The following is a 27,529-nucleotide window of genomic DNA, read 5'->3' as shown; positions in this document are numbered from 1 at the left end:
CTTCTAAGTAATCTGTTTTTGTTACAACTGGAAATGCATTTAAAAAAATCAGATCATTTAAATCTGTTCTATTTGCTGACGCAAATACAGCTTTTTATTTGTCTACAGCAAACTACAGCTTTTTATTCACCATAAAGATGGTGTCATATAGCTATAGAAAGGTTAAATCAGATTAATATTCTACCAAAACCAAATTGTGCCACAATACTAAGAGTCATTCAAATATAAAACACACCTAGAATTCCTAAATATTCTTCCTCTTCCTTAACAACCATTTCTATCTGTAGAAATAATTACTAAAAAAAAGGGCTTTAAATACTTGTAAAGTCTCTAAAAAAGATGCTACACACGTGCACACTATGAAATCGACAGGAGCAAAAGACTTTTTTTACTTTATCATACATTTGGAGAAACTGTAATTTATGGTTTAAAAAAGCTGCTCATTAACCCAACCATAAATTTTATTGCTGTACAAATGTTGACAACACATTAGGTTTTGCTCTTCACTCAAGTCAAGCAGCTCAGTTTCCCACCCCATTGCACTGTCCCCCTGTGCAATGCCCCTATCTAGAGCACAGCAGCAGCCCTTCACAGTCACAGCTGGCAACAGGAGAGCAAGCAACAAGGAATCGGCTGGGGGCTTCTCATATACCTGCACTAACACAGCCAAAATATCTTCCTCCATCTCAAAGTCAAAAACCCATCATTCCCTAAAATGCTTTTAAAAATAAACAAATAGTAGACCAAAAAACATTTTGAGGATCTACTATTTTAATGCCTACCAACTACTTTTTCATTCCCCGCTCAATTTTAATGTAGGTCCAGAAATCAGGATTTCTCATACTTTGCTGGAGTTTAACAAAAGTCAGTTTAAATTTAAAAAGCAAAACAAAACAACCCCAGCAGATTATAATGATAAAAATAAGAACAAGTTTCAGCCAGCAACAAATTATGAAAAGTGCGATTCTACTTACTGGAAATGCACAAAGGAAGCAAGAATCAGAAATTTCTGAAAGCACACTGTCATCAAGGATTTTAAATTATTCAAATTTTGCTTCATAGCTAGCAGTCGGGCCACCTGCATCACTGCTGATGTGACAAACAATGTGTCACTGGAGCAGGATTCTTCAACATTCACAACAATTTATTCAATTTCTGTCCAAATGGCCCAAAAAACCAGCCATCCACATTGCTTCCCCATCAGTCACCCCAAACCTGCACTCAGCCATAAACAGGCTCTCTCCTCCCCTGTAAGTGGAACTGAGACATCTCCTCCAAGGGAGAAAGCATGGGCAACACCTCAGCGTGTACTAAGCCAACAACATTTGTCACTTCACATGGAGGAGAAGGGCAACAGGTGGCACACACACCTGGCTGCAACTGTAAACTACTCAACACCACAAACTAACAAGGCCAGGACATACAGTCCAACCACATTTAACTTAGGCATTTATTTCTCCGTGATAATTGTCATGGGTTTGAGTCCAGCGGGGATTTTGGTAGCTGGGGAAGGGCTGTAGGTGATGACTCTCACGAAGCTTCCAGAGCCTCCCCCAGTGCCAGGTAAAAGCCAACTGCCAGGCCAATCAGTGCCTCAGTGATCAATTTATTTAAGAGAGGAAACCTGTTGGACCAGTCATTTCTCTGCCTCTTTTTGTCTCTGTATCCAGTCCTTTGTGTTGGGGAGTTTTTCTTTTTGGAGGACGGGAAGGTAAACGGAGAACAAGACACATGGTCGGTTGGAAGGGGAGGGGAGAAAGGCGTAGGAGTAGAGTATTTCCCTGAAGTGCAGTGGCAAGTGGGATGGCAGGGAGATGACTGCCTGTCAACTAAGGGGATCAGTGGCAGCAAGAAGGTCCAGGATGCAGCGGTACATGGAGAACCCCATGCCAGGGGGCAGACATGTAACAGCGGAGGACACACCCCAGGCGACCCACGACTCCGAGATCAGTTCCACACTGGTGGGACAGACTCACGTGGAGGGAGAGGGTTGCCTCCCATGAGATGGACAGCATGTGGCATCAGGTAAAGACTGCAAGGAGCCCTCTTTCCTGAGAAGGAAGGACTGCCATGGACAACGAGGAACGGCCAGACAGCCTGCACTGCTCCCTGCACTAGTGTAGGGGAGGAGGTAGCTGGGAAGATGGGAGGGGTGGGGAGGAAGCATATTTAAGATTGGGTTGTATTTATTTATATACTCCTCTCATTATCCTACTCTGATCAAGTTGATAGCTGGTGGGGGTATATTAAATTTATGTTTTGTCCCCAAGTCTACTCTGTCTTTTTGACTCATGACCATAAGCAGTGAATGAACCCTCCCTGACCTAATCTCAATCCTTGAGCCTTTTCAGATGAATTTCCTCCCTCCTCACGCCTAAAGTAACGGAGCAGGAGGGAGGAGTGAGTGGCTACAGGTTCTTTGCTGTCACTCCCGGCAGTGGGCTCACACCACACCACCAGTAAACGCTTCTAGTAACAGTGATGCGAGGTAGGTTGCCAAAAGGTTATAAACACACAAGTGAAGGGCAGGACTGCTGCCTAGAGCGCGTGCTTTCACCAGCAGCATACGTCAATGTAGGCCACTGGTGAAATCAAGGCCGATACACCTGCCTCACTTGCACGGCCTCACTTCTCAGTTATAGAAGCCATAGTGGTGCTGTGGCCACACTGACAAATCAGTCAGGGAGCACATCTGGCTGAAAATTAACAGAGCAGAAAGATTCAACAGAATCTACTCCTTGATAAGACTGTCTTTATGGTCACATATATGCTATGGAAGAGCATAAAGGAGACACACACATACATCGACTGTGTAAAAGCACAGAACGTGTAATTTCCACCTCTGACAGGAAAATGATATTCTCTTTCAGGAGCAGTACATATCACTGTAACACTGGACATACATTCCTCCTTTTAATGGTACAACTTTGAGAGTATTTTTATACTTTAAATTTTAAAGCTTTGAGCTGAGATTACAGAGGTTACGGAAGACATCACACCTTATTTAATGTGTGTTGTAAAGTATTCTTTAAGAACTTGTTCATGTGAATATCCTACATATTGTAAACTAAAATTGAAGGAGTACAGCACTGCAGTGACTTCTTTGTGGTTTTATACCAGAACTCAGCTTTCAATAATTTTAGCCCACACTGAAATACTGGAAAGAATAACCCCGAAAAAAGTCAGAATTAAGATTTCCATAATATAATGATGACCACAGTCTCCTGCCTGTTTCCAGTTAAATGCGCAATGAAAGATATTCCAGCTGTGTTTTAACATTAAATATGTAGGATGTGCTATGACAGAGCCGACCTTTCTCAATGACTTTATGTCTCACATTTCTAGATTGGGCTTTTATTTTTTATTTCATTGTACATTTTTGAAGTGTCATTAACTGATCCCTTCTACAGAGATTACAGGCAGAATTGAAAAACGGATGAGGCGAATCACTAAAGAAAGGTTATGGTATCTAGGAAAGCTAGTAATTAAGTGATGAAAGGTTAAGTTAAATGTGGACTTTGTTAATAGGGTAGATATACGGATCACAAAGTGTGTAAGAGAAGAAACTTACATTTAATACTTGAAATTTTTCTCTGAAGTTTTTCTTTGAATGCAGATAGGATAACTAAATACACAAATAGCATGAACTTCTGAAGGTCCAGAAGCCTGCAGGTGTCCACCATTTATTTCCTCAGCTACAGTCTAGCCTCAGGTAGAAAGGCAATCACCTCTTTTGGAAGGACTCTCCTTCCTGCAGAGTTTTTATTGAAACAGAGGCTCCTGTTGCCTGAGAACACCATGTTAACATCACAGTCTGTACCTAATTCCCCAAACTTCCAGACATCTTTATTAGCCTCATGTTTATTGTGTATCAATCAGAACATTAATCATGTTAATAAAGTGTTTTCTGTTGGTTGCTTTAATTTATTATTATATATAAAAATAATAATAAAAGAGATACTAGAACAAATGTGTATGAGATCAGCACCAGGAAGGGGAAAGATGAATGAGTGAATATCAACAGCAGTTCTGTATTTCTTGGTAAACTCACTAGGACAGATAGAATAGCCGTACCCTAAATAAACAATATGTGGCAATGGTGGCACAGCCCATCTATAAACAGTGAAATTGTGTTTACAGTAGTAGTTCATGACCATTCTCAAAACATGTTTTATTGCATTTCTTCTCAAAATAACCCAGAACAACCTTCATCTGAATAAAGCAGAACGGGAAACAAGACATCGCTCTTTCAAAGGTCACTAACGTGAGTTGTACAGCAGTCATTCCCCTAGTGAGAGGTCCGTCCTCCCTAATGCAGACTCATCCCTCATTTCCTCTTTTTTCCCTCCCAACTTAATATAGTTTTCTATACCTCTGGCATATTTCTGACTTACTGCTACCATATTGTGTTCATTATGGAAATGCATGTAAAGCAGTAGTATTGTTTTGTGGGTTCTGTCTGAGAACTATTCACTTGAAAAGTTTTAAATATTACAATAACACTACAGTGGGGTAAGTGCCATATTTTTCCTTTGTTCTACTTTGCTGCACCATGCACAAGTTTTTTGCTATTAGAAGTCTAATTGCAACACAGGAGATGTCTTCTGAATGGAAATTTGAAAGCAGCAGTTAAATTTTAAATGCATCTCAAAGTCACATTGGCCCCTGCCACAAGTTCCTACAGAAGGGATCTTTTCCCCCTAGTCTATTAGGGCAAAGAAAAGCCAAGAAGAGATAGATGGCAGCTGCTTATGAACTTAAATGCATAATGGCTCCCTTGTGCCTGACCAAAATTATCCAGGGCTTAAGTTTTTCCCCACTCTACCCCATGAATTGGGCCATACTATAACATACACTATATAGCTAAGTGTTAATACTGGAAGTGTGATGCAAAGAAATTTTCACAGGCAGCGCTACTTCTTATTAAAGAGAACCACTGTGCAACCTCATCATGATCGGAATTTTATTTTCTTGCAATTATCATTAAACTAACTGGTTGGGAAGAAAACTGTGATGCCAGCAGTTGCTTTTGGTATGGGCCAGAGGTAAGGGACTTAGTCCAATCTCGAGCTAGAAATTAGTGTTTGCCCCACAATCATTAATGATGTTGAAAAGTATTAGATTGACCTCTGACTGGGAAGCACCCAGTACTGACCTCCAGGCTGTACCACTGAGTAACAACCATCCACTAGACTGGGTGCAATTTTGATGGTGTGCTTCCCAGTATGGCAGAATAGAATCTTACTCAGCAGGGACATACACTCTGCTTTCCCTCTGAAAGACTACTCACACTAGATTTGACAAAGCTAGTAGCAATGAAGAAAAAACCCAAAATGTATTTGCAAGGAGTTTCCTTGTCTCTTTATCCCTTGAAGCATCCACCTACAATCTTCCTGCTTCCATCTGAATCATGGCCTGTCTTGTAGCAGCTCTAGGGCATGCTTCTCACTGGGACTACCTAAGGCAAATAAGTTACAGGAGAAATGGTACTAACTCTGGGACCAGGAAAAGGCAAGGAAAAGAACCACAAACGAACAAAAACCACAAACTAAACAGGAGAGAGAATAGACCTTAGAAACCACAGTAAGAAAGTCTGAGAGTGGAATGAAGACTACAACATAAAAGATGGGGTACTAGGACTGACTGGTAAGGAGGTTTAGCTGGACAAAAAGCTCAACAAATACACAGAACAGGGCAGAAACTGGCTGCTTGTCTAACAACGTATCCACAATATGTTCTTATAATTCATTCCAAGACAAAGGTGACATCGAAACTACACAGGAACATCACAATAATCACAGAGGATTAATATAAAGCAACTTCTTGGAAAAAAATTTTATACCGTAATGTTCAGTGTTGCACAAAACCCTGCTACTAACGGCCTACGTACTTTTTGTGGTTTCCAAGTGTGGCCATCACAACTCCTTCAAAAACTGCCTGTAGGAGGCTGGGATTTTCAGATTGTGCTTACATCATTTGCAGATTAGAAATCAACTGCTGTATTTTTAAACTGCATTAAAAAAAATCTCAAACCGATGCTTCATTCAAGAAGCTTACTGAATCAGATTCGCTTAAGATGCATGAAGCTGACTTCACAACTGATTTATTCAAAGGTTGCAAGGGATTACAGCGTGTAATAACCAAAAGCTACAAACCAGTGAAATCAACATTCATAAGAAGAACGCAGGCCTTTTAAGTCAATAAGAAAAGAAGAATGAAGTACTGGATATTTGGGAAGAGACAGCATAACATGATTCCTTTTCTCCAGATGCTGACATCCATTTCTGAAGCATTACAGCATTAAATCACCATCATCTGGCTTCCTGAAGGGATTTTCAGCTTCACATACATAAGAATGGTAGAAGAAACGGTAACTTCAAAATCCAACACGTTACATTTTTATTTCCTCTTTTCCCACCCTAAATGGTGATATATTTGAACCTGAATACTCTCTTAAAATTTTCTGCATGTGCTCTCTATTTCATAGCCATAAGCTTAGTTTTCAGCATTTATTTGATGGCTTATTTTCAACATCACAGAGAAACAATCTTGCAGATTTGAAAGTAAAGGCACACTGCTTTATTTTCAATATTCAGTAACTTACTTTGACATGCTTTCACTTCTTTCTGTTTTCAAAGGGAATGCTGTGTGAACAACACAAGGAATTACATTTAAAAATGAAGAGACCACCACAATGAATAGATCATTTTCTGTGCTGAGATCTGCCCTATGCTGCGATAGAAACTGTGTTTGAGCATGGTTGTAATGTAAAAGGAATCGAGTCCATGACAAGTTTTTTTACAATTAGGGACAGTTAGAGGACAATACTGTATTATCATTCCCTCAAAGCATCTCTAGTCTTCATTTAGGAGGTAGATAGATCAAAGAAGGGGAAGAATATAAGAAACAATAAGAAACAGTTGACAGACCAGACACACGGAATACAGCTGCAACACGACCCTACAGTTAACTGATCTAACACCTTGCTACAATTGCAAGGAAAAGCTCCATTTCTTGGGACTGCTTCTCCCATACTTGGGCTTATCTAACGGAAGAGAAAACTGAAAAGATCTAAGCAGCAAAGTGGACTTCCATTTCAGTATTTTACTAATGGTATTTCTCTCCACAGGAGGTCAGAAAAGAAACAGTAAGCATCTGCACCAGGACTGTGTGATCAGTAGTCAGAAGAAGAGAGCACAGCTGTCTTGAGACAGTCCTACACCAAGGTAAAAATAAACATCACCCTCAGAACCATCAGCAAGCTCACCAGAAGCATCTGACTCAAAGGACTACAAAGTCTAATAAGCCAAGACAAAGATTTATAAATCCAAGTATTTAACTTCAGAAGTCTGTTTGAATCACTGATATGAGACAGTCAATGGTCATATGATACAACTGACTTAAGATATTACGAATCTTTCTTATTGAAGTTCCATATGGTAACCAACACTCATCCCACATAAAAATATCCAGAAGGGAGGATATAAAAACACATGGAGATGAAAGACAAAATCATGGTTTCTGTTTCAGCCACAGCCGTGGTTAATCTATTTGTAATCAAGTAAGGTTTGCTGGTTTGGTGGCTGTTTGCTTTGTTGCAGTTGCAGTTACAAGCAACTTGCAGAGAGGGAAGGAAGGAAGCATGAACTTCAATTTTAAGAATATCAATCATAGGAGCAGAAAATTGCTTGGTTTTGGCTGCATATACACCTCTACAAAACAGCCTGAAAATCTGTTGCATGCTGAACATTTTGAGAAGAACGTTATTTCAGAAAAAGCAGTACTTATGTCCAGCAAACATTATCCTTATCATTTTGAAAGTTGTCAAGGTACGTTTGGATGATGGTTGGACTAGATGAACTTAGAAGTCTTTTCCAATCTTAGTAATGCCACAATTTTGTCACTGCAGGTTTGCCTGAGGTTTCAAGGAGTGATTTGCAGCAGGTAGTAACATCAGACATATTTGATATCTCAGCTACGGAACATTTGAAGTTTTGTCAACAACATGATGCTATACGTTCTTCATTCCAGCTTTTTTTTTTCCATCAAGGAGATGTATAGCTTGCTCCATCCCTCCTACTCTAGTTTCAAAAGAAGTATGTATAGAAAATTTAATTAACAAACTTAATGACAATTCATGCTCTCTCTAGCACATTACTGACCTCTTTGCTGTAAAGAAAATAAATTTATAATCAGAATTTGTCTACTAAGATATTCTCTCCATATGATATCAAGACATTAAAAATGTAAATAAATAAAATCCTATTACTTACTACAATTTATCTTAAATACAGATAGTGTTGCCTTTTAACAGTACTGAATACTCACATCTTTTTCACAGTTGTGATCTTTATTTTTTTAAACTAGTGAATGGGAATAGGAATCGAAAGACTTCTACCTCAGTATATTTCCTTTTCAGCTAAGGTATTTTACCTGTAGACATGACTATTAAGTATTTGCAAAGAACTTGAACAATTTGAAAAAACTGCAGAAACAAATAATAAAAATCAGCCTTTAAAAGTACCTTGGAAAAATCAGGAAAATCATGTAAGTAAACACACAAGTTCCTGGAAAGGGCGGGTGGGAGGAGCACAGGACAAACAAAAAGCATTTTTTTCTACATAGAAATAGTCACATACAGGTGGAAAGAAGAAGCATCACCTTGGTCAGCAAATGAGAAGGCTTTCCTGCAATGTTTCTCAGAAGGAGGGAGGTTTCCCTGTCCAAATAGGAGTGCTTGTGCAGGAAGAAAGAGAAAGAACATAAAATCAAAAGAAGTCAGTATAGTAATTTTATAGTGTCTTGATTATAGAAGATAAAGTAGAATTTAAGGAGAAAAAAAACCAAACCACACCTGTCATCATTTTATTTCCCTCCCATAAAAACACAAATATTCCCAAATACTACAAAAGCCTAACACACTAGTATAAAAGCAGTTGTGCTAATAGAGCACACTATTTTAATCTTCCCCCATACAAAATGTCACACAATAGAATTAAGAAAAGTTTTGCTTACCTGCTACTGGTTTCTTTTCTGCAAGAGACAACTTATGTTTAAAGACATTTAGAACTACAAAAGTAAGAAAGCATGCACTTACATCGCTTTTGAAAATCCTGTCTAGTCTTCTAAAACTGAACATTCTACTCCCATTACCCAAACATAAAGCGACTAAAAAACTGGTTGTCCAGGAGACAAGGAACTGGTTCCATGCTTTCTACACTGACTGCTGCTTCCATACTTAAAGAAAAAAGATGTCACCATAATAACAATCCAAACCTGGCTTATCATTTTTGCTTATTTTTTTTTTAAGGATATAAATTTCTCTTCTCTTGTACAGTCCAAATTATATAATCCAAGAAGTTAAAAGCAAATCCCCACTTTGCTCTTGGAAGAGAAATCAGATGAAAATATATTTTAATCTGTTTAAAAAGGGGAAGCACAATCAGTAGCAATCAGTATAAAAGGATTTTTCAAAAGGTGCAAACCCAAGCAATGACAGTTAACAGAGTGATTATCTTCTCCAGCATCTGCTACAGAGGGCCACAACCATCAGCCCACGGGAATTTGCAGAACCACACAGTCACAAGTCTGCTAAGGAAATCAGGCTAATACCATGGCACTTAACAGGAGCATTAAATATACTTCCTGTGCACCACCACTGTACTGCAACTTTTGTCCCATGTGACTACATCCACCTCAGCCTTATTTGTATAGATTGGCTCAACTCTATGCAGAACAAGGAATGACAACAGAGAAGACTACTCTACTTTTGTTTCATTGGGAGCAGCACAGAATCCTTGTCTCTTCTGAGCCACAATAAAGTCTCGTCTCCTGAGGAAAATGAAGAGACCATGTCTACAACTTCATGCAGTGCAACATCAAATAGCTTGGTGAATATAATTCCTGCAGGCGCAGTTTACTTCGTGTGACTAACCACATGCTGAGGTGAGTAATTAAGGATCTCGGAGCAGGCTTTAAAAGCTACAGCTCCGAAAAGATTCTACACAGCATTTGAAGTAAACCTAGGCTCCAGTCCAAGCTCCACCTGGTATTTCGCCACTAACAAAGGTTATTGTCCTGGTTTGAGCTAAACAGACAATTTCTTTTCACTGATTTTTACTTTTCAGCTCAGTCTCTTCTAAGAGACTGCAGTTTCTGAAGGTAACAGCATGCTTTTGCAGATAGTGCCTGCTACTGGAAGCGATAATGCCTGATGTTTACAGTTACTGCCAGGGACTGGGATGCAGAAAGGCTCTTGCCAGTACTTGATCCTATAGTGACCAAAGCCACTGCTGGATCTTGTGTGCCACACACTGAGAGTGCCAGGAAGTAAAAGGGGTCACAAAGAAGTAAAAGTTTGCACCTCCAGTGCAGAAGAGGCAGGCTAGGTGACCAACAAGAGCATTCCATTCCATATACGTCATATTCAATATAAAACTGAGGGATCACGGGGTTAAGGTCTCTTCTTCAATGGCCAGTGTCCAAGGAGGACTCAGTTTGACCTTTTGCCTTTGAGCCCTAACCCTCGACAGTACTGTTACAGACTGAATGCAGATCTTTCTGCCTGCAGGTTAACTACCGTCTGTGTCTACATCATGTTTTAGAAGCACAGCAGTGCTGCCTAGTGACAAATTTTTCACACCTCAAGCACACACTGATGAGGGCTTTGTGATGCAGGATCTGGTATAATTATAAGGTTTCGTGCATTGCTTGTAGTCCTATAGAATTCTCAGATTAGACTTCCTGACATACACAATCATATCATTCGGGACCAATGAACTAACACCTTCTGCATTTTCTACATATGCAGGACTTTTAGCAACTTCAATGATACTTAAGAAAGACTATCATTTAAAGAACAGTTCATTTACTCAGCCTGAGCAAGCCCGAGGCAATGCTAACATAGATGGTGAATAACACAGCTTTGCATAACTTGAAGGCAGACTGATCCTCTTTTTATGATTTCCGCTAAGTACATTTTTACTCTGAATTGTGTCCTTTCCTACACAGAAGCTCTAATTTCACAAAGTCAGCTTAGAATGGTCTCATTGCAACATATTACTACAGAACTTCTAGAATAAGTTGGTTGGCTCAATTCAAAGCTCAAAAAGATACATAAAAAACACAAAGACAAGTTCAAGGAAACTCTCTTTAAGAGTTTCTTGACAGAGTTCTCATCAAACATCATGGACTCCAGTTAACATGGATCACTTTTTCGTGGTGAACAGAGCACTGCAACAGAAAGAATGTTACCACGTACATTTGTAGTTCTTGCCTCTTCCTTAGACTCTAGCCACATTCTCTCCTTAGCATATCAGTCAACAATAGTGTGAGGATGAAGAGGGATGCTGAACCCCTCCTGAGAGGAAATACTATTTGCTGGAGAGAATTTCTCCTACAGAGAAGCTCAAGGCAGATCATTTAACCTTCTTCCTATCATCGGTCCTTGTGCTTATTGCCATCTTGCATTTAAGTACAGTGGATCTGTTCTCCTCTAAGGAAGTCTTACACTGTCTGGAAACGGAAATTTTCATACAAAATAACCGCTGGGCACTTTGCTAATACAGCTTGCCTGACCCGCAGCAAAATATGAAAACAGATAGCCACAGGAAAGTTTTCTGGAAATTAAGAATGATGCTCTTTCATGGAAACAGGTGTTGGTCAGTAAAATGTGAAATAACAGAGTGATAAAACGTCCATATGTGAATCTGAGCTGGAGAGACATGCCTAGAAACGGGAAGGCAACAGTTCTTTGCCAAACACCTTTTGTGCACAGCTCCTTCCTACTGCATAACATATTCTGCATTACTATAGATACCCAGAATTTAGAACGAGCATAAATATCAAGGCAATATGAAAGCCCAAACTCTAGGAATTATAGCTTGGCTAAACAACAACTATGCACACATAACATTAAGTATTTGACCTGCACAAACCATTAAAGAAAGAAAATAACTGAATTTCAGTTTAGAACAACGTGTTACTCTTTCACAATTCCCAGTTTTAAAGTGTTTAACTATTTTAAAGGAAAGACTTCAATCTGAAACAATTTTATACCCATCTTCAACTCTACAAAACAAGTTTTCTAAACATGATAGAATAGATGGACTACCAGAAAAATTAAAATACCTTTCAGATTTTCAGAATATAAATGGTTGCAATATACTAAATTACAAGTAATCATCTACAGGGCTGAAAGCTCAAGATTTCCTGCCCCATTATTCTTGGCAGTTCCCTTATGAAAAGTCCAGGGGGTTGTTTTAATTCTTGAGGTTCCAAGGTCTTAGGATGAAAAAGAGTTAAAAAGGAAAAAAAGAAATGATTTCTAAACTAACACTGAATTAATGAGCATATTAGAATTACTTTTTGCAGGCAGTAACTGATGGGTGGATTTTACGTAGTAAAGATCCTTTCAGAAGAGGTGATAAACTACCTGTCTGTCTAGGTCCTGAAAGATGCAGGCTGTAGAGCCCATCTTGCAGCTGTAGCAGGACATCAGTTCACAGGTAACGTGCTCATTCCTCTGATTCTACTTGCACATTGTGGCAAAACCTTGACAATCACATTCATATCAAACACTGATTCACTGATTATCACTTCGTACAGAAGTATGTATGACAAATTTAGTACAAAACTAATTGTGACACATTTAGAAAGATTCATCACTAAGAGAGTTCTATCTGATTTTTCTAATTTTAAGGTAAGGGCTCAGAATGCCTACATGTAGGGTTTAAAACCAGTACAACAGAGTATGAAAGGTGCCAAACTCACAGTATCAGCTTACAAATACTGAACAATTACTGGGTGGAAAGTGTAAGAAAGAGATGACCTGGCAATCTTCTAAGGTATTTAATCTTATTGTTCTAATAGCTTAAATATGTTAAATAGAAGAAGTCCTTTCCAGTTAAATATTACCAAGGTATGTGCATTATGGGGAGGAAAAGAAGAAAACAAAAAAAGACAGTGACAAGATACCGAGGACTTCTGTACATAAATCTCTCTCCACACTTCTTGCAAAGCTTTAACAATTTAACACTAACATTAACATTAATTAAACCAGCTGGTGGCACTCTTGTGCCACTACTCTGAATTTAATGACAGTTGAGAAACCATCTAAAAATCTTTTTTTAAAGATCTCCTTCTGTCCTTAAGAAAAAAAAAATAAAAGGAGGGAAGCTGAGTAAGTAGTGTCCAATAGAGAAATATAACCTTGCAAAACTTTGTTGAGAAGATAACTCCTGTAGCTGTTGTTTCAACTACATTAGCTGAATGCTGTAGACTCTATCTTAAAAAATTCGAATCCACTATTTTCAAAAGAGAACAAGAGCTAAAAGTTTAAATATTGTTTTTGTAATTTTGTCCCAAAGGGAGATAAAGTTGATAAAGCAGAACTGAAATCTTCTTTGCAAACTCTTTGAGTTCATGTATTCATGTAGAATGTATAAGAGCACACAACAAAATTGGTTTTTACAATTAGATTTTCATAATTTAAAAAAAATTTCTGCTTTCCTCTGCAAAGAGGGTTGTTGAGCCTGGAAAAAAGGTAGCTCAGTAGAGACATTATCACTCTCTACAACTAGCTGAAAGGAGTTTGTACAAGGTGAGGGTCAGTCGCTTCTCCTAAGTGAACCAGAGGAAATGGCCTGAAGTTGCACCAGGGGAGGTTTAGATTGGATATTAAGAAAAATTTCTTCAGCAAAAGGCTTGTCAAGCAGTGGAGATCCCTGGAGGTATTTGGAAGACCTTGAAGGTGAAGTGCTTAGGGACAGTTTAGCGGTAGGGCCTGGCATTGCTAGGTGAACACAGTTGGACTTGGCTATCATAAAGGTCTTTTCCAACCCAAATGATTCTATGACTCTACAACTGCCAAGAGCAATCATCGCTTTAAGAAAAAACATTTACATGTATTTTAAACAGCCTTGCCCAAATAATAACTAGAAAATAGGCAATGAACAACTTAAAGATGACATAAAAGCTTTACTGTAATGATATACGGTTCCTTTACTGCACTTCAGGGATACTAATGAACTAAACGAGCCACTAACATGATTTTTTGTGTTGACAGCAAAATGACACAACTATTGACAAACAGAAGCCACATAAACATGTCATAATAACTTGCAGGAGTCAATTCAGCTTCCTCTTCTGGCAAGTTAATAGGATACTTGGACTGATTGATGGAATGTCCCACAGAAACAGTTAAAATGTAGGGAGGGAGGGATGCAAAAGGGAAGAGGGGAGAAGGAAGGAGAAAGAAAGGTTTTATTATTGCTCGAAAGAGGCAAGAAAGAAGCAGTGATGACAATTAATATAAGCAAAGGCAACAAAACTAGATTAAGAAGTTGCAGTGTTCCTCACCATGATTTCTTATGGACAAGTGATCAATGAGGAGATTCAGGCTCTCTCTTACTGGAAGGGAGAAGGAAGTAGGATGCAAGTATGTTTTCAACCACAGTAAGAAGAGAAACAGTCAATCTCAGATAAAAGCACTGCAGTGAAACATCTGCAGGCATACACAACACACTGTTTCTATCTCTTTGAAACAAATCAGAAAATAAACCCAGGTAATGTTCTCTTTGCACAACACTTCCTCACTAAGCCAACAAACTGCGAGTTAAATTCTCAAAACACTACAAATAGGGAGGAAAAACAAACACAAACCACCACCAAAAAACCCACACAACAAAATACTGACACTTTATACAAGCTTATCTGCTTCTCATGTTAGTTTCTCCATACCAGTAAATAACGTAATGCACTCTGGTGACAATTACTAAGTACATAAGAAGAATGTCCATTTAGTAGAGATTTATCTTATTTTTGGTTGGTCACACTACTTTGCACCTTCATACTGTAAGTAACCTAGAAATGAAAAGGAAGTATTTCTGTATTTCCACAATCTTAGTAAGTGGGTAAAAAAACCACGAAAAACCCCAATACCACATTTGTGGCTCAGGACAAGGTGCTCACAGTAGTGACAAGCTTCTTAGTGTGAAGTTGTTAAGGGATCAAAAATTCAATATTATGCTACTCAAAAGTAGAGTGCCCAAGATTTCCAGTGTGCTATCCAATGCTTGCTCCTTTTCCTTCAAAAGCACAGAAGTATTTGTTTCAGGCATGTTCATTTTGGTAAAAGTTACAGTTGAAACTCATGCAGTCCCATGGAGTTCACCAAATTTGTCGCAGCATAAACTTTTTGAATTAAAATAGTAGTCCATGAAGCCTCAGAGAAGTCCGGAGCGTCACAACTGAAAATAAACCTCAAGGGTGCATTCTCTCCCACAGCACTGTCTAGGCCTTCAACTAGACCACACACTACTAATACTGAAAAAAACATCGGCCAAGTTTGAGAACGCTTCAGTCCACGGTGGGAGTGTACAGCAGCCTTCTTCCAACTGCAGTGCCTGGCTGCTGCAGAGCTTACTGGAGTCAGACATGAGAAGTGAGAATCTGGATCTACTGGATCAGCTCTGTGCTGCCAAGTGGCCAGCTCTCCTCCTGGGACTTGTGCAACTCCATCTTACTGCAGGCAACTGGCATTTCCAAACTCTAAATGCTCAACTTGGCAACTTAAAAAAAAAAAATCCTCAAACAATCAGGACTTTAAAAAATTAAATAAATATTAATTTACAGCAAGTATCTAACTACTAAGGACACTTATAACTTCATGCCAATTTTGACAGTTACAGTGTAAATGTATAGAAATTCACTGCAATTTAAGAAAAATGTCTGTAGACATTTCAAATTAAGAAAATGCTGCACGATGTGCACAAGGTGAGCTAGTCTATGCACCTCCCATGTCAGATTGCAGTGCCTCCTTATTGAAAACAAGTTCCTTGGGACACAGTAGGACAGAAAGGATTGCAAAAGCTAGTAAACATTTCAGTTCAAATGTAGTTTCACTACTGGTTTTAAGAAATTTAAGACTAAACTGCCATAAGAAAAAGGCAGTCCTGACCTTCTCACAACCACATGCTCTTACATCTCTTTTGTGGACAGCAGTGATTTTGACCACGGGGTCCAGTGAATCAACAAACATTAACTCAGAAGAACTATTTTTCAGGGAAATCACAAGTTGATCCAAACCAGCAGGCAGCTGCCAAAAGACTAGTGCCACTACAAGAAGGCACAACACTGCTCACTTGAACAGTAGCATCAACCAAACCTGAAATCTCAGAACAAGTTCACCTGCACAGAAGAGGTTTCAAGCAGTGGCATTTCCCCCCAGAAAAACCAAAACAAAACCAGAAAAAGTAAATAAGATGGACTATAATTTCATGGAAAATGGCTGTCAAATGCTTTAAGCAGAAGACTCAAAGAAATTAAAAAAAACCACCAAACCATCACCCCAACTTTAGCAAGACTAATTTATGTGTGACTGAATTAGAGAAACAGTATCAGATACTTCATCCTGTGAAGGGCTCTACCTGCAGCACAGAAAACAAGACATTGAAGCAGCTAAGAAGCCTAAGGATTAAAAGTGCACATAGTTTTAATTTGTTTTGTTTGAATCTGCTGCCTTTTACTTTAAGTAGTATCTGTGTTAAATAACATTTGCTTATATGTTTCTTGACTTCTAAACTATAAATCAGTCCTAAAAAAGGTGACTGCAGACATCAAATCATCCAAAGAACAATCACTGTAAGAGAATGTGTATACACAGCTGGGGAGTTAAAAGTCACAAATCTAGCCTTTTGGTTAAAAGCAGATAAGCCATATGAAAAAAAAAAAATCAACCCGCATTCATAAAGCAAACCACTGATACGGCTGATCTAAAACTCTGAATAACTTCTACAAACATGAGCCCAGTAAGTGTCCAACATAGGAAACTGTAACCAAGGCTGTAAATACAGTTAACTAAAAACTAAGACTTTTTGTATTTGCAGACAACTTTAATGCTATAGAAGAGTACACACTAACCAGCAGGTGTGAAACTGACACAGCTAAAAGGCCTGTTCTCAGTTGTTTCTTCAGAACATGAAGAGTCATTTTTAAAATCTCCGTTACAAATCTCACAAACCCTAGTTTTCATCCTATAAATTAGAAGTATATGCAACTGAAGAAAACTGCATAGATTCTTCTCTCCTCTTAAGAGTTCAATGTTCCACAATCAGCTGCTGTGCTCGTAATTTTTGTCATCTGTTCCAAATTTGTTTTTTGGCAACCTTTAGTAACGAAAAACAAGTAATCTGTTGCTAATTTCCTACAGATGTACTATTTATCTTCTGTAATCTAATTAGATGTTGCAGAAAAAGTAAAGGAATTTGTCTTGCTTTTAAGTGGACTCGTATGTATCTACAAAGAAATTTGGTGGTTTAAAAGCGCCCTTGATTAATTCCAACTTCTAGAGCAGTATCTTTGCTGGAAACTGCAACTGAAGCATACAACTCCCTGTACTGCTTCTGACAAAACTAGTTAACATTATAAGGCAAGAATTCTAATCTCTCAACTCAGGTCTATCAGCTTGGTCTATGACTGCTTCTTCCGAGAGGTATGTACCTAGATTTACTTGGTCACTGATCTATGGTATTTTTCTCTTGCAGATGGATTTAGTAAGAGCTCCAACCTCCGAGCAAACATTTTCTTAGCTTGTCTGTACCAATGACACAATCTCTTTCTCAACAAATCCCATCATAATCACAAGTATCCTTCTAAAGTGCTGTGGAATTGGCATGAAAGCAGTGAGATTTATTTCAAAACGTAGTTATTTACACAGCACTCATTTCAAACTGTGTTTGGCAACTGAGGCTAGCAACTTCTCTGATCAATATATATAAAGAGGCACAAGGGGAAGCTAAAAGAATAAAAAGTCACTGGACTGCAGACAGAGTCCATCAGCAAAAGCAGCTGTTCTACTGTTAGCATTACTAATCAAAACAGCACAGGTACCTACACATACAGAAGTGTAACCATATTAAGAGGGTACCAGCTCAGCTAACTACCACTGCCACCAGCTCACATTCTTTTCTTGTAATCAGCAAGAGTCTACTGCAACTGAAAAGCGAAGGCTGATGAACCTTGAACTGTGTGCCTTCATCTTGAAAAGTCAGAACAACTGGAGAACAGAAACCATCATGTGTCTGGTATCTCCACAAGACACAATGGAATAAAGGCCAAGCACACTGCAAGCAAATTCTGATAGTGTACAGCTGTGGCCATCAAAAAAGTCTCTGAGTAAGCTGTTTTAACTGCAGATAACTGTATTTTGGATAGCAGAGTTCAAGTCATTCAGTTGCTGGTCCACAAAGGGCTCCAACATCATAGAACGACCAGAAAGAATGCAATTTAGGAATAGACAATGCCTTTAGTGTTCATACTTAAAGCACGAAAATATATCAAAATTGTAATTTTTTGAGTTGCTACCAGCTTTGTCAGCCAGCTGTGTCAAACAATGTATCACACTGACCATTTTGCTGTTCCTTCCTGAGCAAGTTTAAGCTCACTCTTTAGTGTGAGGTAAAGTTGACAGGCAATCTCAGAAGACAAATATATTCTTACATGCTTCATGGTTGCTGTTCCACTTTAATTAATGACCTCCTATGTAGAAAAAAGCCACAGAGTAAATTTTAAATTCATGACTATGAAATAAATTTGATACACTTATCAAAGAATCAAGATTTACCAAAACAAGGATCATGTTTATGTTCTCATTTCCCTTTTGCTTATTTTAAATCTCTATATCCCAATTTTTAAAACCTATCATTCCATGCATGTGCAGCAACAACCGTTTAGAATGTTTTCCTTTGATTCCGACACAAAATTCTTACCAAAAGAACACTCCTTCCCATCACTTTGCAGTTTCTCTAAATATAATGTGAAAAAAAAGTTTGGGTGCTAGTTTTGCTGGTATTGAATGTATTAGTAATCTTTGGGTTCTAGTGCATCATATGCCATAAACTGTTTTACTGTCATATATAAACTTCATGATAAAATACATAAGTATTGTTTAGAATTCATATTTTCTGTTTATCTCAGAGGATGTCATGAAAGCCTCCAAAAACTCTGGCAAGTGAAGAGTGATTTTACACATCTTTCACAAACATTTGAAAACTGGACGGCTCACACTTCCTATGCCAACAAATTCAGAAGCCGAAGTAATGATTCAAGATGATATATCTGCAAAATTTTCCTCTACTGTTGACTTATTAAAAAACAGTTTGTGACTAATAATTGGAAAAAGAAAAAGAGAGGAAGAGATGAACTAACCATGTTTCAAATTAAGTCTTTCCATTGACTATTTTCAGCTTAGGAAAAGGATAACTGGAAACACTCCAGATACACTTTGTGTACAAAACTAAGGACATAATAGAACTGGCAGCAAATGAAATTTAATTCTTTTTGTGAGTCTTTGTAAGAAACACAAAACAAATGTCTGTCATGCCTTGTTTGTTGCATATCTGTGACTACTGTCATTAATTAAGAGACTACATCCTTTGCATTTGCTAACCACACAAAGCACGGAACATAAGGAAAACTACTCAAACCCTCAGTTCCCAAAATAGAAGCGCCAATGATGCTCTGCTCCTCCAAGAGCTAAAGTAGCTCTTAACAACTCTTCTTCAAATCACCTACAAGTAATATGTGAGGTTCAGCAATCCAACTCTAATTTAAGACACTGCTGCCTCCCAGAGATTGTATATATCATAGGTTGATTTCTCTGCATGCAGAAACAGTTAACTGCATTTTCAAACAACATAACATTTCGTAATCACACATAACACATGATCTGCAATAACCTTTAATGGGCAGAAAAGCTTCTGCGTTATGCTACCGCATAGCAAGTATTATTTTAGTGACAACATGTTCATACAAGAACCAAGGCATAATTGCTATGGAACACAGACTTAGTCTTTCCTTATGCCCATTTCAAGTTTTCCACTTTATCCTGCAGGAGTTATTAGCCAATCCAGATATGCCTATGTGTGCTGAGCTTACATTACAACCATTATTGTCATACCCCCAAAGTTGCCTTTCCCTGAAAGAAATATTAACATTTACTCTATACTGTCATCTTCTCCACCAAGTGAAGCAAATAACCTGTAGTTTTAATGCACTGGCAGTCCCCTGTAACAAATTTTTCACCTCTTATACATCAAGCCTAAAACCACAATGAATTTAAGCTAAAAAAAAAAAAATCATGTAGCTTCACCAACTGCTAAATTATGCATTATCTTCCTATGAAGAATCTCTCAGCTGTGCAAACTGGGTTACAGACATAAAGAACTCCATAATGTTGGGAGAGAGGGGGTGCCGCTGCTCTGTGCCAGACCAGATGGCTGACTTGAAACTTATCTGTAACCTCTTCACTGAGTATATGCAGGACAGTAACAATGACTGTCCATGAATGGACCCTTTCACTGATCAGATAGAACCAGCTACATCAGCACAATCAACAGTTCTCTATTCTCTCCTCACTGCTTTCTTCTCCTATTGCCCTAGCACAGCTCACTAAAAATATTGACAATTTCTTGCTGGCAGAGGAACCAAAGACAAAAGGCAAAACATAATATGGGCGGGTGAAAGGGACAAGTTAGTCATACAGTCAGCCCTTTCCCTGTCTTTAACTCATATTATCACAACACTCATTCAGTTGACATTCAAGTAAGGTATCTCACATGCAGAAACCACGATTTAAAGTGTATGGCACTTATTACACAACTAAAAGCAGAGAAGACAAAATGTAACCTACCAATTTAAGGAAGAACACTGTTCAAGTAAGGATTTGGGAAATAATTTTGTGAAACACAAATTTCAATTTAGCAAAAATCACTGAGGGTTGGTGTGATGGAAATAACTTTTCTTATTCAGCAATGCTTAGAGAAGACTGAAGACCAGAACATCTTTGAAGAATGTCTTTGAAGACACTGCTGTTCACAGTGTCCAAAGATAGAGTGTTAAGAATTGTTATGAAAAGAAGAAAATTAAACAGATCATGATGATAACTAATAAAACCATGATTTTAGAAAACCCAGGGAATTCCAGTCAACTCTCCTGGAAGTGGCAGAGAGGTAAATTCAGATTGAGAACAACAACAGTCCTAGCCAGTAGGACCAGGCCAGCTATGATCTGTCATGATGCTCACATAGCTTCAACCCCAGGAAGTTCCTACAGTGCAGACTACAGAGCTGAAGCCAATGACACCAACATGCCTGTCCAGCTGCTCAGGCAAAAAATACCCATGAAGAATCCATTACCACCAATGGGTATATTCCTGCTTTCCCTTCCATCCTCCAGTTCTTGGCTACAATTTCCCCAATGAATGAACACCAGCACAAATCAGATCCCTCTGAGCCTGTGCAATTCACCCAAATAATGCAGAATGAGCCCCAGAACAAAACGCTAAGTTTTGGTGTATGAAGTACCGGTTAAGTGCCAAAGCTGGGACAAGGGAGATGAGACAGTGTGAATAGCTTTGGAGAAGGATGGATGAGAGGACAGGGACGTCATATCCTCCCGTTTTTGGTGGTTGTGGAATTGCAGCCTCATTCCAAAAACCTACCGTCATTTATCAGTCAGAAAGTATACTAGACCGAACACATCTTCAGTGGCCCAGTGCATGGCAGTTCTTTTATAGGATTTCCCTACACTTCCAGGTTAAAGAGCTCTTACATACACAGCAGATTTTTAAGATAGAATTCCGAAGTTAACAACTGCAAAACTTAATTTCATTTTCAGACAAGCATTTCCTTCTATCAGAATAGCCTTCCAGTTTTTCTTAACTTTATTGGAATTACATGAGAAAGAGCAGAACATTAAGTTGAGGAAGAAAGGATCAGTTTTTAAAAGTACCTATACTGTCTAGAAAGGACAGAAATGTTCGGTCAAAAGGGCAGAGCTGCCAAGTCACTGACCTCTTTCATAAGAGCCACAGTGGCAAAGAAAAATTCTAAAGGTCAGCTCAACTACAGACAGCCTCAAGGAAGATACGCAAAAAGAAAAGAGCTAACTTGAAGCACTATGTAAGAATAACAATTCTCAAAACAAATCTGCTATAGCCATGAAGTAATAACCTCTCCTACTTTCTGCATGAAAAATTGGGGATTTTTCCTACACAGGCACTAGATCTCCTTCAAAGGTTACTTCCTCAGTCGGTTGAGAGCCTAACCATGAAAATTCATCAACAGTCGTTTTCAGGTACTAAATGAATGAGAAAAGGAAATAAACTCCTTTGTTGGTAACCAATGATTCCACCGAAGAATCGTCGGGTTTCTGTCCCCTTTATAAAGTTGTCATTTAAAAAACACTGAATCTGTCACAAGCTCAAAACAAATGTCATTTTCCCAGTGATGGAAAAAAAAAAAGTTGCTTCACAGTAAAAAGTCCCATCCCATCACATAACAGTTTTAATACGTAATAGTCAGATATCAGTTCTGTAAATCTGGGGAAAATATCTCGGAGCTGAACACTCTCCACTGGCTACTGAAATTAAAAAGAAGAGATACAGCAAAAACAAAGCAACGCTGCTAATGAGTGTAGAGATTTCGGCTCTCAAGAGGAGAGCAGAATTTGGCTCTCAAATCACCAATGCTTTCTGGTTACCTCCTACAAAGGAATCATTCTTATCAGCTTATCTGTGCAGGGAAACAATAGCCACATTCTTAGGAGAAGCAATCATCGGCTTTACAAAGGCAGCTCTCATGTCTTTGAGGAAAGCTTTAGGAGGTGATTGAGCCTTGCAGTCAGTGCCCAAGAGCTCATAAAGGAACCGAGAAGGCAACTGCAACAACTTGAAGCAATACAGATTAGCTTCCTACAAAGACAAGGGAACTTCTTAACCTCTGTCTCTTGATCCACCAACATCAAGTTACTTGTATGCAGCAGGTGGCTTGCTGATTACTCAAATCATTGGAAGAACTGAAAAATCTTGGAGACAAGAAGGGCAATTTTATACTGATGTCTCATGCATACCACTCCTGAAGTAAGAGACGCTGCGATCTACAGGGAAACCTGCAAACTCAACTGCAGAAAACATGCTGCATTTTTTAAAATTAAGAAATGTAAAATTCAGTTTTTCTTGTGCTATCCAAGTTACCGAAGCGATTAATTCATGAATCATCTTTTTAGCCTAAGGAGAAACAAATATGCAGTATCGTTTAACTTTCTATATGAAACCAAAGTAAAATATAACAGCATGAATAGCAGTCAGCAGTCAACAAAACCAAAAATAAGCCTTGTCATACAACAGAAAGAAAGTAATTGACAAAATCTAACAATATAATCAATGATTGTGATAGAGTGGCTCTAAAACTTAGGCCTACAGCAATAATGCCAAGGACACATTTCTACCTCTGTTTTGCTTCACTCAATACAAATCTCCAATAAAAACACACTAAACACCAAAGCTAGTTCAACTAAATTGTCACTCATTCATTTCTCACTGTTTCAAATAAAGATTTAAATCTAAGTGTGACCTTGATGAGTTGATCATTAGACTGACAAGCCTGCATCATTCACTCTTTAAATCAGATGAACTTTTGCTGCAGATGGGCAGAGGCATGCTTGCAGCAAAGCTCACTCACATTATTGTTAATTATTGATTACGATAAACTCAGCTTGTTCCAGTTTTCTCCCGTAAAAGAGAACATGCATATGAGTACAACTGACTTTTAAACAGGCCAGATTTCTCTTCCAGAGAATACTTCTAAGACAGCATCTGGTTTGAGGTCTATAAACTCACCAGAATAATTTCCCCATTTCTTCACACAAGTCACCAGCACTTACAACATTCCCAAAACTGGCTGTATTTTTACTGAAAAGTTTCCTCTCTGATGAAGCAATGCCGAGGCACCAAAATCCCAAATCAAAATCTGCTACTGTTGTGCCCCAGCTGAGATGGGTTTTTTTTTGTGTTGTGCATTGCTTCAAAGATTTCTCCCTGCCATACATTAAATAAGAATATTAAATAGCAGCAAATTACTGGTATAGTATAGCTCCAGATAAGCACTCAAATTGCTCCATATGTTTCAGGTATTAAGTGTACTGTGACAGAATGCAGTCTTGTCAGTTGTACTTTCTTTTTTCCACAGCTGTGCACTTCTCAAGAGTTAAATTAAAAGCAATATAAGATATTTACTTATAATAAAAATATTAACTATAAAATATCAAAATCCATGAGTGGACTGAGAGGAGGAAGAGATGGGGAAAATCCTGGAAAGAAAAAAAAAGTAAGAAAAAAAAGGAAGTACAAACTCTTTAAAATATCCCTTCCAGATGGAAACAAAAACAAAGAAAAAAGTAGCCACAGCATGCGCAGTCCATGCGAAAACAATCTTAATCTTTAATCAACTCCACTGCACTGCAGATGTTTAGCTAGGAGTGTCACCATGAGGAGGGGAAAAAAAAAGGAAAGAAGAAAAAAGTGAGAGATTGAAGGAAAAAAAAAAAAGCCAAAACCAACTCACAATCTCGAATTAAAGACACTATACCTCAGTGATCGGTTGCCCTTGTGATGTCAAGTCCAGCTCCTGAGGTCTTGCCACCTTATCGATATCCAAGGAGTCCATGCTAGAAGCTGCAGAGGTTATGCTGGAACGGGAGGAGTTACTCATTGAGCGCACCTCAGCATCGCTCACTGTGCCAGCAGACGCTGTCCTCCTGTGCTGAGCAGTAACTACTGGCTTGGGATCTTCTGCAACAGATTGTTGGGCTGCCTCATCCATGCTCAACGAGGCCTTCTCTAACTGTGCAGTGATGTCATCCAAAGATACATTGGCATGTGATGGTTTAGTCACCTTACCAGATGAGGAGGATAATCCTTTCATGCTGCTGTGCTTAGTAGAAGGTCGGCTAGCAGGTGGTTTCTGAGGTTTGGATTCTGTGGCAACGCGTTTCACTGCAGCATTGTTTGCTGAATGAGACCCAATGCTGCTGAGCTCCTGCTCTATGGAACACAGATCAGCCATGAGGGCATCGAGATCCACAGTCTCCCCCTGATTCAGGGCTTCTGCAACAAACAAGAGTTTTCAGTACATGCGGAGTTACTTCATTTGTCCGTGCAACTCTTTGTGTAACCAAATTTAACACTTAGGGTAAAGGAGCAGAAGAAACCATTCTCTTCTCCCATCTGTATTGTAAAATCTCTGCTCTTTGCTAAGCAGAAATTTATTTGCACTACTATTCTTGAGTGGTCTAACAGCAATTAAAAAAAAACCCCAACAAACTATTTAGAATAAATAAATTTGCTGACAGAAGAAATCTATGAGAAGTCTAAACTGCTGTCCTCTGAACAGAATCTAAAAATACATTTGTAAAATACCATGCTTCAGTTGAGAAAAAACACCTACACTTCTTTTAAAAGTATTTTCTGATAAAGCAATGCAAGGTATGCAACTCTGCTTTAAAAAAAACCAAATCCACAAAATACTATACACATACTCAAGCCTTTAAATTAAGGCTTCTTGTATTACGAGCAGGGGAAGCTATTTCAAGACAAGGAAAACCATGATTTTTGTTTAACATGAAAGCATTCTGTAGCTATATTCCTGCATCCTGTCCCATGATACATATCAATTCATTCTTTCATGAGATCAGATCCCAGAATGTGTATTTCTGTACAGACACTAGACTACAATTCTCAGATACTAGATGCTGTAAAAGATAGTGCTTTAGGATACTCAAAAATTCCGTGCTTTCAGCAAACATATTCTCACTTCAGCTAGAAACGTAATTAAATGCTCTTACGGATTACAACGTTCTGATCTGTATCTGGAACAGGTTTTTCCCTAAACTAATATTTGAGAGGGTAAACAATTCAACAAACCATTCAAATTGTACATGGAGAAGCGGTATGAGAAGTTGGCAAGATTGGTTTCCTGACGGAGAGGTGATCTCTTCACTGGTGCCACAGGCTTGTCTGTATCCAAACTCTGAAAATTATGAAAAAAGATAGGGCAGAATAAAGTTTGGTAAGTAATGAGACAAGCAAATCTTCAAGACAAATGAAAATTAACTTTCTCTTAGGAGAATTTTTTCAAAAATCCCTGATATATAAAAAAATAAAAATCTATTTCTCGGGCTTTAGACTGAAAACAGATGTCACCATACCAAAAAATATTTAGCTTCCAATATTCAAAGGAGAAAATATTTTAAACATGTAGGGGTTTTTTTGGAATCAAAAGGACAAAAGCGTATTCCAAATGCATTTTTAAATGGTGCTAGATCCTAGCTCATTCTGAAACACAGACAGTTGGCTTACCTGTAATAAAATCTCTGCAGCAAATTGCACAAGTATCTAAATAAATTCAAACTCTGACATTCTCTCTAAGAAATGCATCATTAACTTACAAGCATAATCATGGCATTAGCACACAAAAGCATTCAATGAATTCTATGAAAAGGGATTTTAAACTGGCTAAAACACAAGCAGCTTTTCCCTTGAAAAATGTTAAATTGTGAAAGAAAATCCCAGACAGTTTATGTAGGATAATTTTTTTTAGCAAAACTAACACAAGTAGTTAAAAAAACCATCATCTTTCTACCCAATACATTGACTTGTTATGTTATGGAAGGCTAATATGAGCAAAATATTTTAATAAATTCCAGCATTTTTGTAAGGAGCAAGGAACAGGGCACTGTGATCCAGCTGGTGACCCAAGTGGTAAATGACAGGGTCTGGACCTGCTGCCCCTGGAGTGACAAGTGTTACACGGGGAATCCAGCTCTTGCTGTCACACTGAGGCACAACAGGCCTGCAAAAGGCTTCAATTTAAGCAATGCTTGTAATAATAAAGCTTTCCTGAAGATATGCTTGTCTGAAATAAAGCACCTGCTAGTTCCAACATAAAGTTTAACACCTCCTAAGCTTTTTATTTCCATCACTTTATGAGGAAAAGCTAGTCATTCAGCCTTGTCTCCTACCACGTGGAAAAAACCTCACCTCTACTGCCTCTGATGGAGCTTGAATATTGTCCCACACAGAACAGTTGAATTATTATTATTACTATTAACAATAACAAAAATCTCTCTATCTCTAGAGGCAGCAATGAAACCAGAGACGGAAGTGGTAAGTTCAGGCTCATTCCTTCAGACTGAACCCATAGACTGTTAAAAAACATTTCCCGTAAAACTAATATATTCTGATTAAAAGCATCTAAAATGCATTTTACTCAATTTAATTATTATGAAGCTATTTCACATCCTTGGAAGCACACGTGATACACTCTCACTATTATTGGAGCACGTTCTGCATAACACATCATGATGCTAAACTAGCAGTTTGGAGAACTGATGAAAATTGCAACAGCACCAAAAGCTTAGTTCTGACTGATGATGAGAGGTGAGGTAAGGTTTCCTTCATTTAACCTGTACCCCAGAGCAGGATAAACACTAAAGCACTCCGCGCCAGTGCCAAACACCACTCACGCATGCTGCAAACTGTGACTGCATTTTATAAAGCCTTTTAGACCAACACTGAAAGAGGGCAAAGCAAATTCAAATGACCTCACAGACATCTTAACATTATAAATCTTTTAAAAAGCACTTCCCCATCTGGAAAGGAATCTGAGTCTTACTTTCAATCCCCCCAAAATAA

General features: G+C 38.4%; 1 protein-coding gene across 1 annotated transcript in view; it reads right to left on the bottom strand.

Annotated features, from left to right (window-relative positions):
- Positions 1 to 25,865, bottom strand: part of LOC104275967 (ras-associated and pleckstrin homology domains-containing protein 1-like) — a gene marked incomplete at both ends in the record, with an annotated part of 28,104 nt that extends 2,239 nt beyond the window's left edge. Inside the window, 5 exons of the mRNA XM_009872085.1 lie at positions 8,662 to 8,736; positions 14,123 to 14,183; positions 15,737 to 15,756; positions 24,426 to 24,943; positions 25,760 to 25,865. Of these exons, the coding sequence (XP_009870387.1) occupies positions 8,662 to 8,736; positions 14,123 to 14,183; positions 15,737 to 15,756; positions 24,426 to 24,943; positions 25,760 to 25,865 (780 nt within the window). The remainder of the gene's footprint in view (positions 1 to 8,661; positions 8,737 to 14,122; positions 14,184 to 15,736; positions 15,757 to 24,425; positions 24,944 to 25,759) is intronic.
- Between the last annotated feature and the right edge of the window lie 1,664 nt (positions 25,866 to 27,529).

The sequence above is a fragment of the Apaloderma vittatum genome, unplaced genomic scaffold (assembly GCF_000703405.1).
Source record: "Apaloderma vittatum isolate BGI_N311 unplaced genomic scaffold, ASM70340v1 scaffold10646, whole genome shotgun sequence".
NCBI lineage: Eukaryota > Metazoa > Chordata > Aves > Trogoniformes > Trogonidae > Apaloderma > Apaloderma vittatum.
The sequence above is the reverse complement of the archived record's forward strand: the minus strand, read 5'-3'. Positions and strand labels throughout refer to the sequence as shown.